Source organism: Montipora capricornis, chromosome 6 (assembly GCF_036669925.1).
Source record: "Montipora capricornis isolate CH-2021 chromosome 6, ASM3666992v2, whole genome shotgun sequence".
NCBI classification, from domain to species: Eukaryota; Metazoa; Cnidaria; class Anthozoa; order Scleractinia; family Acroporidae; genus Montipora; species Montipora capricornis.
Window position 1 is genome coordinate 11,145,525 of NC_090888.1, and position 11,840 is coordinate 11,157,364.

Here is an 11,840-nt window from a genome sequence, read left to right on the forward strand (position 1 = left end):
CCTTGTGAAGGTGAGCCTTATGCATTAATAGCACATGCAACCCGGTGCCCTGTCCAGCTTCATCTCATCTTCAGAACGTTCGTACACATCCAGTTATTGGGTTCTTCAGCCATATTGCACAATATGAACGATGTGACCAGCATCCACCGGCAGAAATTTAAATTTTAAACCCCGGGATTTTGTTCACAATACCGTCATGTTCAGTGTATTTGTCACTTTAATTTCCTACACCTTATTAAACTTTCCAGAGTCAAGACATTCGTTTGACACTTTCCTGGCTGGTGTTACAGGTTTGTCTTGTTTTCTTTGTCCCACAGTTCTTAAATGGGACTGATAATTTTAACAAAAATGACTCTTCATCTGAATGAAAAATGGAAAAACATGAAGTGACCTCGTATGGGTGTCTAGAGTCCTGAGAAGGACTGATGTTGAGCTGGGCAGAAGTCATTTTCAAAGTTACTTGATCCAGCGTGTTGGTGGGTATACGCGCGTGTACGGAAGTCATGGCCAGTTTAAGGGGAGAGCAAAGTAAAAGGCAGTGCAGAGCAAAAGTCATGTGAGCACAAGAAACAACCAAGAAACTAAAAACAAGCAAGCCAGGAACTTTAATGAGGCACCGCTTCGCAACAATGGATTAGCACTGTGCTTACATCCAAGCGTAGGTTTTCCATTCACTTGAGACTTTCGTTTGAACTCCCTTGAATGCATACAAAACTAAATTTTACAAAGAAAACTTCGCATAATGGAACATGTTTCATTTCAATGAAAACTATCGCTCGCCGTTTGCTGTACAATTTTTAAAACGGTTTTGACTGGAAATGCAAACCCTTTGAGAATAAAACGTTTCGTTTAAGGTATTTCGATACGATTCATATGTGAATGCTATATTATAATACTAATACAATACAGGAAGAATCTCGCGCAAGATTTAAATTGCTTATTGCAAGAATTCTTATGGGCTCTGACCTTTGGTCCAACGATAAACTCCAAGGGAGGATTAATTTCAAAACGTTTTGACAATGGCCAATACGATTGGTATGAAATACGTTCAACTAGGCCAAAGGGCCCTGTCAGTTCTTTTGCTTTAGCCAGTGCAGCAGGACCTGAGTCACGGATTCCATTGTAACGGTAAAGCCATTCACCTAGGCCAAGTACATCAGGCAGTGAAGGAGGGGGGGAGTTTGGGATCCTATTCTCAGAGAAACGCAACGTTGTCAGTGTTGAATTGATTTCCACTGCTTTACCCAGTGCAGCAGCACCTGAGTCATCAATTACATTGTTACACAATTGCAACCTTGTCAGTGTTGAATTGACTTCCACTGCTTTAGCCAGTGCAGCAGCACCTGAGTCACTGATTCCATTGTGAGACAAATCCAACTCTATCAGTGTTGAATTGATTTCCACTGCTTTAGCCAGTGCAGCAGCACCTGAGTCACTGATTCCATTGTGAGACAAATACAAGTGTGTCAGTGTTGAATTGATTTCCACTGCTTTAGCCAGTGCAGCAGCACCTGAGTCACCGATTCTATTCTCAGACAAACGCAACGTTGTCAGTGTTGAATTGATTTCCACTCCTTTAGCCAGTCCAGCAGCACCCGAGTCACCGATTGCATTGCGAGACAAATCCATCTCTGTCAGTGTTGAATTGATTTCCACTGCTTTACCCAGTGCAGCAGCACCTGAGTCACCGATTCTATTCTCAGACAAACGCAACGTTGTCAATGTTGAATTGAATTCCACTGCTTTAGCCAGTGCAGCAGCACCTGAGTGACCGATTCCACTGCGAGACAAATACAAGTGTGTCAGTGTTGAATTGATTTCCAATGCTTTAGCCAGTGCAGCAGCACCTGGGAGAAAGATTCTATTGTCATCCAAATTCAACGTTGTCAGTGTTGAATTGATTTCCACTGCTTTAGTCAGTGCAGCAGCACCTGAGTCACCGATTCTATTCTCAGACAAACGCAACGTTGTCAATGTTGAATTGACTTCCACTGCTTTAGCCAGTGCAGCAGCACCTGAGTCACTGATTCCATTGTGAGACAAATCCAACTCTATCAGTGTTGAATTGATTTCCACTGCTTTAGCCAGTGCAGCAGCACCTGAGTCACTGATTCCATTGTGAGACAAATCCAACTCTATCAGTGTTGAATTGATTTCCACTGCTTTAGCCAGTGCAGCAGCACCTGAGTCACCGATTCTATTCTCAGACAAACGCAACGTTGTCAGTGTTGAATTGATTTCCACTCCTTTAGCCAGTCCAGCAGCACCCGAGTCACCGATTGCATTGCGAGACAAATACAAGTGTGTCAGTGTTGAATTGATTTCCAATGCTTTAGCCAATGCAGCAGCACCTTTGGCACGGATTGAATTGCAATCCAAACTCAACCTTGTCAGTGTTGAATTGATTTCCACTGCTTTAGCCAGTGCAGCAGCACCTTCGGCACGGATTGAATTGCAATCCAAACTCAACCTTGTCAGTGTTGAATTGATTTCCACTGCTTTAGCCAGTGCAGCAGCACCAGAGTCACCGATTGTATTCTCAGACAAACCCAACTCTGTCAGTGTTGAATTGATTTCCACTGCTTCAGCCAGTGCAGCAGCACCTGAGTAACCGATTCTATTGTCACTCAAATCCAACCCTGTCACCGTTGAGTTTGTCGCCATTGTGTGAGCCAGTATAGCAGCGCCACTGTCACGCACCCGCCATTGACGCCCAATACGCTGAATTTCAAGAAGCGAACCAAGAGTACGCGCCAGTTCTTTTCCAAACGTACCCTGTTCTTTTTCACATTCCTTAATACAATTCAATGCAGTCGGTAGGTAGTCACCACTTTCCCCCTCATTTGACTGGTTAATTTGACTTGCTATACTTGCCATAAGTGCCATGGCTTTTGCCTCGCACTGCTGAGCCAAGATACCACAGGTAAACATAAGCACCTGTTGAAACTCCTTAAAATATCTTGTGTCAGCAACTAAGCCACAAGGATTAATTTCCTCATCGATAAGGTGGCAACTTAGATAAAATGCAGCGAAGAACTCCTGAAAGCTCTTATGTAGAAAGCTATAGCACCGGCCCGGTCTTCGTTTGCTGCGTCCAGGCTGAGCCGACAGAAATCCGAATTCCGGTATTAAGGTGCTGGTACCATTTCGGAATGCACTGTCGTCGAAATACATCTCATCGTTGAGCAAGCCATTCAATGCTATACAACCAAGATGCTTCAATTCAGTGCGGTATAATTGTGTTAGGTCTTCGTCCGTTTCTGGTAATTCTTTCTTTCTCCTATACTTTCTCAGCACACATTGCACTATTACGTGGTAAAGCACAGTTCTACCTTTCGGCAAATCTCCTGGGAAGTCTTCGCAAAGGAGGCACAGAAGGGCTGTATTTAATGGATTTGCAGTTATTCCGCTAAGGCTTTTGTCTGAGCGCAGCTTGTGCAAGAGCTTTTGCGCCAAATGCCTCTCGGTTTTAAAATATCTTTCGATAAAATCTTCAGCATCATTTTTGGTAAATCCTTCCACCTCTAACAGGGTGTCACAGCATTCCCGTACTTTTATCCCAGCTTCATGGCGTGCTGTAACCACTAAGTAACATTTTGGAAGCATTCTTCCTTGAATGATTTCTTTGTAGACGGATAGTTTATGGGGTGGCAACTCATCCAATCCGTCAAGTACCAGCAACACTTTTGACTGATGTTCCCAAACGAAGGTGAAGAATTTCTCTCTTTTTTCTTTCTCTATGTCTTTTGGTAAAAGCTGGTCATGAATAGCCTCCCGTAACTCAGAGTTAATGTCTTTACATTTCAACAACAGCAATACTTGGACATCAGGAAATGAATCATCAGCTTTACAGTTCTTGGCCCAGTCGTAAGCAATCTTGTTACAATAGGTTGTCTTTCCCACGCCTGGCTGTCCTTCAATCAAAACCTTTCTGGGTTGTGGACATTCCTCATGGAGTTTGAAGATTTCCAACATGTTGACAATGGAGTCAGTCTTTACCCCTCGTTCTTTTTTCCTGCTGACCATTTTAAGCCTGGTAAAAATGTTGTCAAGATGGAATCGAAACTCTTCGCACCATGGGAATGGTGCAAGCCATCCTTCACGCCTTTTGTACAGTTGTCGAATAACGTCAATAAAGTCAGCCGCTGGCCCATGAGCATCTGAAATAGAAGAAGTCATTACTTGAAAATAAAAACACCGTTGTTCTCCCAGCGCTAAATACTTGAGAATGATACTTACACTTTACTTGCAGTGAGGTCGACTGTACTTATAATTGATAGTGAAATACGTGATAGAGTCATATATATAAAATGAACTTCGGGTTGCGACGACTCTTAAGTGCGAATGACCATCGCAAATCAGAGAGTAAGTTCGGTAGTTGCAAAGGAAGCCTAAAATTAAATTTCCTGCCCTGAAATGGACTTGAACCCATAAGTATGTGATTGTCCTACGCTGCTCTATCTGATCATCTGATCTCTCAAGCCATGTGGAAGTGAGTACGTTGTGCGTTCATGCTACAGACATGTACCTCCGATGGCTGATATGGTAGAGCATTGCAGCACAATCGCACAGTCATAGCTCCGAGTCCGCTGTTGAGACCTAATTTTTTTTCAAGTCTTCTTTGCAAGTCCCCCTATTAATCCGGTGATCATTTTCGCTTCCAGCCAGTTGAAAATAATGATGCATTTCCCCCTACCACGAAATACTTGGAAATTAAAAAATTCTGCCCAATAAATATGCAATTATAACAATTACTTAGGCCAACTGCGAGTTGGTGACGTCATCGTCAATAATTCTCTCATTATTCTCTCATTTTAATGCACTACTGTATTGATGACTCAAAAGATAGCAAGTTCCTTTGATTCAATTTATCAAGAGCTATATACCCTCTACCTAAAGGCCCAGTAATACGGCAACATTTTTCGCGCGTATTGACATCATCGTCAATACTTCTCTCATTATTCTCTCATTTTAATGCACTACTGTATTGATGCCTCAAAAGATAGCAAGTTCCTTTGATTCAATTTATCAAGAGCTATATACCCTCTACCTAAAGGCCCAGTAATACGGCAACATTTTTCGCGCGACTAGTCGCGCAACAATGTTGCGTTGCAAGTTGAGATGGTAAAGCGACGTCTACTTTTTCCAAGATAAAAATTTGGTACGCAAGAAGGTGGTAATACGCGCAACAAACCATCTCAAACTGCAACGCAACATTGTTGCGCGACTAGTTGCACAAAAAATGTTGCCCGTAATACTGGGCCTTAAAGTGCCCCTGTGACCAAAAAATCAATTCATATTTTTCTTTGGATTTTAAAACTGTGTTAACAAAACAGTACGTGACCTACGTTTTAAGCCTTGATTTCAAAAAGACACCTCTTTATTTTAACTGTAATTTCCTATTTAATGGTCCGCCATTACTAACATTATGTTCTTGAGACAGCTGGGATCGAGGAGAAAATGACGTCAAAGGCTCACTAGTTTAAGAATGCAATGTGCGTACGCCGCAGAATTAATATGCGGCACGGGGGTTTTGGGCTTTCAGACTTTTAAACTCACGCTTTGCTTATATAATAAGCTGCGTTCACACGCTGAAATTTTAAGCTAGCGAGCCTCTGACGTCACTTTTCCCTGGATCCAACCGTCTGAGGTCCAATCGGTCAGTTTTGAACGTGAGTAATGGCGGACCGTGAAATCCAAAACTTGCACTCAAAGTAAACGGCCTTTGGATAAAAATCAAAGCTCAAAATTTTGCCAGTCAGATGTTAAACAAACAAAATCTGGAGGAAATCTTTCAAAATCTTTCAAAATCTGAAGGAAAAAAGGAAGCGGTTTTTTTTATCACAGGGGCACTTTAAGTTGATCTCAGTAAATGCAAAACTTATGACTGTGGTGGGATTTCTGGCAATTTCTGTCAATTCATCTCATGAATTATGCGATTCTTCACTGTACCTTTATTCTCTCCATGCTTAGTATTCGAACTGTCTCCCTGCGACTTCAACTGCTTCAGCATTTCTTTAAACAGTAAAATAAAGGATGAACCAGTGAGCGTTACTTTTTGTGTATTTTGAAACCGTCAAACCCTCGTTAAGAATAAATGGCTTTCGGGTGCTTGGCGATTGGACATCAAACTACTGAAACTAATACTGCCTTTGGGTCATTTAGCCATGCGCGTATGCTGAAATTGTTACTCGAGAAGCACTAGCGAATGAAGTTTGTTTGTAAAAATCGAATTTTGTTTCTCTCATATATTAAACTTTCTTTTTAAAAGAAAGCTACGGGAAAACTCGTAAGACCATCTTGCTTAGTAGTTAGTACGATGACTGCGAATGACTCTGAAGAGCTATTTCATTCTATGCTATGAAAAATGCACAAGCAGTCTTGCAAAAAAAGAGCAAGAACTTCTACTTCACTTCATTAATTGATAAAGCATATCAAACGCATCACATCAATATAAAGTAATACATATACATATTAATAAAAATAAATATTAATCTGAATAAGAAAAGTTATATACAAATAAAATAATACTAAATAATTTATATAATAAAATAATTTCAAAACCACTTTCCAGCTTCAATGAGGTAGTCAAGTAGAGCGGCCTTAAACATTAACAATATTACCTTGATTAATTGACCATGGAAAAAAGTTGTTTGCGTGCTGATTATAATTTAAGTGTGAGATAGATAGACAGACAGACAGACACACAGACAGACAGACAGATAGATAGATTATTAAAACTAAATCGTAGCCAAAGGCTGAATTACGCAATTATTTACACATACTTTACAACACCAGGAGCCCATTACCCGGAGCTTCCATCTGTATATTGTACCCTTGAGTCAACCCTGTCCCGTATCTTTCTATTTTTAAAACTACTACATTTTGACGTATGTGACTTATGTGATGTATGTGACTGAGAACATAAGTGAAGTGGTTCACATACGTCACACACGTATGTGACGTAATAAATGACTGACTGTAGGTCTGCTATGATCAGCTATTGTGAAAACACCCAGTAAAGCCCCCCTGCGAGGTGCTTCTAAAAATAGAAAGATACGGGACAGGCTTGGCTCAGAGAGTTAATATGGAAGATGGAGGCTCCGGGTAATGGGCTCCTGAAAACACCTAAAAAAAATACAAATAAATCCTAGATAATAAGTCAAAAACTGATTATTAAGATAATATTAAAAATTCCATACAATGTTTTTAAGTTATTCGATATGCTTCCGTGAAGCATACACTGGGTTGCCTGTGATACGTGTTACAGAAAATCAGAGGGCACTGAATTGCGTGGTATTGAACTACAGCATTCCAGTCTCTGAAGAATAACAAATAAAAGAGAGCAGAAGGAAGATTCCGGGATGGTCGATCGAGAATTAAATATTTACGACATGAAAACAACATTAATTTTGAACCCTGAATATAGAATATAAAAAGTTACGATCAGCGACAAACATTTTGGAAGATTTTTGCTACGTTCAAATAAATCGCAAAATCGAAAGTGACATGGCCGGAATTCAGCGGGCGCCGTGATTAAGTTACCGCGGCATGTTTACTCGCCAAACAGTGAAGCATCTCTGTCAAATGATGGCAAGATACCGGGTTTTTGTAAGTTTCTTTTTCTGTCAAGTGTTATAAAGTTCGACAATGAAATGAGCGAAGTTACAATCGCCCAACTCTTGAGGTAATGACCATTTGTTTATGCAAAGTCAAAATTTACTGTCTAAGACGCGTACGACGTTATTTATCACCAGGTAATTCCATCATTTTGGAAATAGCAGCTACTTTATTATTCATCGGCGTCACAATTTTTCACTGATTTTGGGGCTCATTTTGTTGAAACTCAAGCACGCTTCCAACAGGCCTGTGAACCCTTCCCGCTTACAGAGCAATCCGATAAAATTCTCCCATATCACATTTCAACCTTAAGCTCGAAAATTCAATACACAACATGATATTATAATTCACAAATTGCAGAAAATACCACAGAATCCTTTTCCAGCGAAAAATTTATTGAAACAAAGAACATATTTGCTCTTAGAGGCAAAAACCTCTTCCTATTTCATTGCGTGCGTGAAGACTAGAAACTCAATCGTGTCAAATTACCATGTACTTCAGGTCTCCTGAAGAACCTTTTCCTTGAATAACTAGACCCTCCGTGAGGGTACACTGGGTTGCCTGTGGTACGTGCAGCGTTCCAGGCAATTTTTTTCAAGTTGGTGGGTCATTAAGACCATTTAAGGGGTCACCCAGAAGTCATACCAGCAGAGGCCCTTTGGCTCACAGGTCCGCACACGTTCGTACGACGAAACAGCTCCTTTTCTGAGGTTAAAAACCTGGCTACCGGCCTATTAATTAATCATTTGTCAGAAAGAAGAAATTCCTGTCCTCTTTAAAAAAAGTTGACACGTATTGCTTACGTGTGGTAGTGAAGTAACAGCGATTTATTCCATAATGTCAACTGAGCTGTGTGTTGTCTTCCAGGAGATTCAAGTTGTCCTTGTGTAACATGTAGCTCTAACAATGCACGTTATTGTTTTGGTATTGTCTATCATTGTAGTGCCATGGTAGAAGTCTTGGGTAAATAGCCTGAGAAGACATGTGGTTACCAGCAAAGTACTGAGCCCAGAAAGATTGAAGAAAATAAATGGGAAGTGAAAAACATTGTCTTCTGGGATGACATGTTGACAGTTGTCTTTGCGTAATATGTAGGTCTAACAGTACACGATATTGTTTTGGTATTGCCTATCATTGTAGCGCCATGGTAGAAGTCTTAGATAAATAGCCCCTTTAGAAGACATGTGGTTACTAGCAAAGTACTGAACCCAGAGAGACTGAAGAAAATAAAAGGGAATCGAGAAACATTGGCTTCTGGGCTGACATGTTGATCATGCAACTTCTTTCCACCACAAGTGTAAGCGTGCACTGAGAGCATCTGACAGCTTTGTAAACAAAAGTTGAAAGCTGAAATTATTTCCTAGGAATTCGGCAGGGTTAGTATCTGGATGGGCGACCTAAGAAATATACCACTCAGTAACAGAAGCATAGGACAGAGAATTCCATTTTAATGCTATCAAATGCGAACCAAGCAAGATACAGATTTTGTTAGCTTGCTTTATGCAAAACAAATATTGATGTAAAAGTAAATAAAAATGGACACACAATTTTTAAGAAGAGCAGAAGGAAGTTTCAGGACGGTCGATCGAGCATAAAATATTTTGCCATCGGTAACAAAATCTACGACATGATAACAACATTAATTTTGGACAACGAATATAAAAAGTTACCATCAGCGAAAAACAGTTTGGGAGATTTTAGTTGTTTTGTTGTAATTGTACAAGTTTGGCTGCACCGAGTAAATCGCACATCGAATTTGTCAGAAAGAAAAAATTCCTGTCCCCTTTAAAAAAAGTTGACACGCATTGCTTACGTGTGGTAGTGAAGTAACACAGCGATTTATTCCATAATGTCAACTGAGCTGTGTGTTGTCTTCCAGGAGATTCAAGTTGAACTTGCGTAATATGTAGCTCTAATAGTGCACGATATTGTTTTGGTATTGTCTATCATTGTAGTGCCATGGTAGAAGTCTTGGGTAAATAGCCTGAGAAGACATGTGGTTACTAGCAAAGTACTGAACCCAGAAAGATTGAAGAAAATAAATGGGAAGTGAAAAACATTGTCTTCTGGGAGAGACATGTTGACAGAATAAAAGGGAATCGAGAAACATTGGCTTCTGGGCTGACATGTTGATCATGCAACTTCTTTCCACCACAAGTGTAAGCGTGTACTGACAGCACCTGACAGTTTTGTAAACAAAAGTTTAAAGTTGAGGTTAACCCCTGTGCGGTGGGTTAGTATCTGGATGGGCGACCTAAGAAATATACCACTGAGTAACAGAAGCATAAGACCGATAATTCTATTTTAATGCTATCAAATGCGAACCAAGCAAGATACAGATTTTGTAAGCTTGCTTTATGCAAAACAAATATTGATGTAAAAGTAAATAAATATGGATACACAGTTTTTAAGAAGAGCAGAAGGAAGTTTTAGGACGGTCGATCGAGAATAAAATATTTTGCCATCGGTAACAAAATTTGCGACGCGAAAACAACATTAATTTTGAACCACGAATATAAAAAGTTACCATCAGCGAAAAACATTTTGGGAGATTTTAGTTGTTTTGTTGTAATTGTACTTTTGGCTGCACCGAGTAAATCGCACATCGAATTCAGCGGGCAGAGTGATCAAGTTACCGCGGCATGTTTACTCGCGAAACAGTGAAGCATCTGTGTCAAATGATGCCAAGATACCGGGTTTTTGTTTTTGTTAGTTTTCTTTTTCTTTCAATTGTTATAAATTTTGACAAGAAATGTGCGAATTCAACACAAAGATCACTCTCAGAGGTCACAGTGACCATTGTTTCTGGAAAATCAAAAATTTACTCTCCAAGACAAGGTTATTTATCACCAGGTAATTCCATCGTTTTGGTAATAGCAGCTACTTTATTATTCATCAGCGTCACAATATTTTGCCCATTTTGGGGGTCATTTTGTTGAAACTCAAGCACGCTTCCAACAGACCTGTTTATTTTCGTGACTTATGCGTTACCACAAAAATTCTCCCCGTATCACATTTCAACACATGTATGCAAATTTGCTAAGCTCGAAAATTACACATGATAAATTTACAAAAGCTAGAAATTTCACAGAAATATTTTCCAGCGAAACATTTATTGAAACAAGCAACATATTTGCTACAAGAGGCAAGAAACCCTTCCTATTTCAGTTGCGTGCGAGCAAGCGAAACACACAATCACAAAGCATATGCAATTAAATAAATTTCTGACAGTTCACATCAAACCCTTTTCGAAAGAACCTTGACCGTAAATAATAAAGCACAAAAGAGACAACAAGCTTTCATTCAAATAATTTTTCACTGTCACATTTCCAATTTGTTTTTACCTTTGCTGAGTTGAGTCTTAAAATGAATGTTACTTGCCAGACAAACAGGCAAACTTTAAATAGATGCGACTTCAGTAAACACTGTGAGACACACAACAGAGATCACAGATCTACTTGTGGTGTTCGATTCCTTCTCTGTCTTTGTTGAACCCGTAAGTTACCAGAGAAATTTCCATTTGGTTTCAGTGTTGTACGTAACACCACCTTGGCGAAATATTAGAAGTACAGCATATTTTGTTTTTGGCTCGTCGGGCGAAAGATTCACGCTGTCGAAGTCCATTACTCGTCGCTTTTTTAAGATTCCAGATCTTTATGTTTCACCGCCTGTCTTGACGTTCCATTCTTGAGCTCCATGTGGGTATATTTTCTTTAAAGATGTACTAAAAAGCCATTCGCGTTACAATGACTTTCGACGATAGACTTACAAAATGCGGCGGAGGGGTATGCTTCTATGTAAAAAATTCAATCAATTTTACAGTACGAAATGACCTACATATGGATGCATTAGAAAATCTTTGCTTGGAAATCCATAAGCCAAATTCAAAATCTTTTGTGATTGTTACTTGGTACAGACCACCTGACTCTCCCATTGGCATTTTTTCTCCATTTGAATCCCTAATCGGGAAATTGGATAGTGAAAATGTAGAATTTTTTGTACTGGGAGACATGAACTGTGACATGATCACTACTCGATATGATAATGACACATCCAAATTAAGGAGTATTGCTGATGTCTACGGACTCGAGCAGCTCATCTCTGAACCAACGAGGATAACATCCACCTCATCAACTCTAATTGATTTAATTTATACCAACTGCTCGGATAAGATTGCTTGTTCGGGAGTTTGTCATATCGGGATAAGTGATCATAGCATG

At 39.9% G+C, this 11,840-nt stretch overlaps 1 protein-coding gene across 1 annotated transcript in view; it reads right to left on the minus strand.

Moving 5' to 3' along the window:
• Positions 1-404: 404 nt before the first annotated feature.
• The window catches only part of LOC138051522 (NLR family CARD domain-containing protein 3-like), a 269,326-nt gene continuing 257,890 nt past the window's right edge, over positions 405-11,840 (minus strand). Inside the window, exon 7 of the mRNA XM_068897745.1 lies at positions 405-4,160. Within this exon, the coding sequence (XP_068753846.1) occupies positions 883-4,160 (3,278 nt within the window). The 3' untranslated portion in view covers positions 405-882. The remainder of the gene's footprint in view (positions 4,161-11,840) is intronic.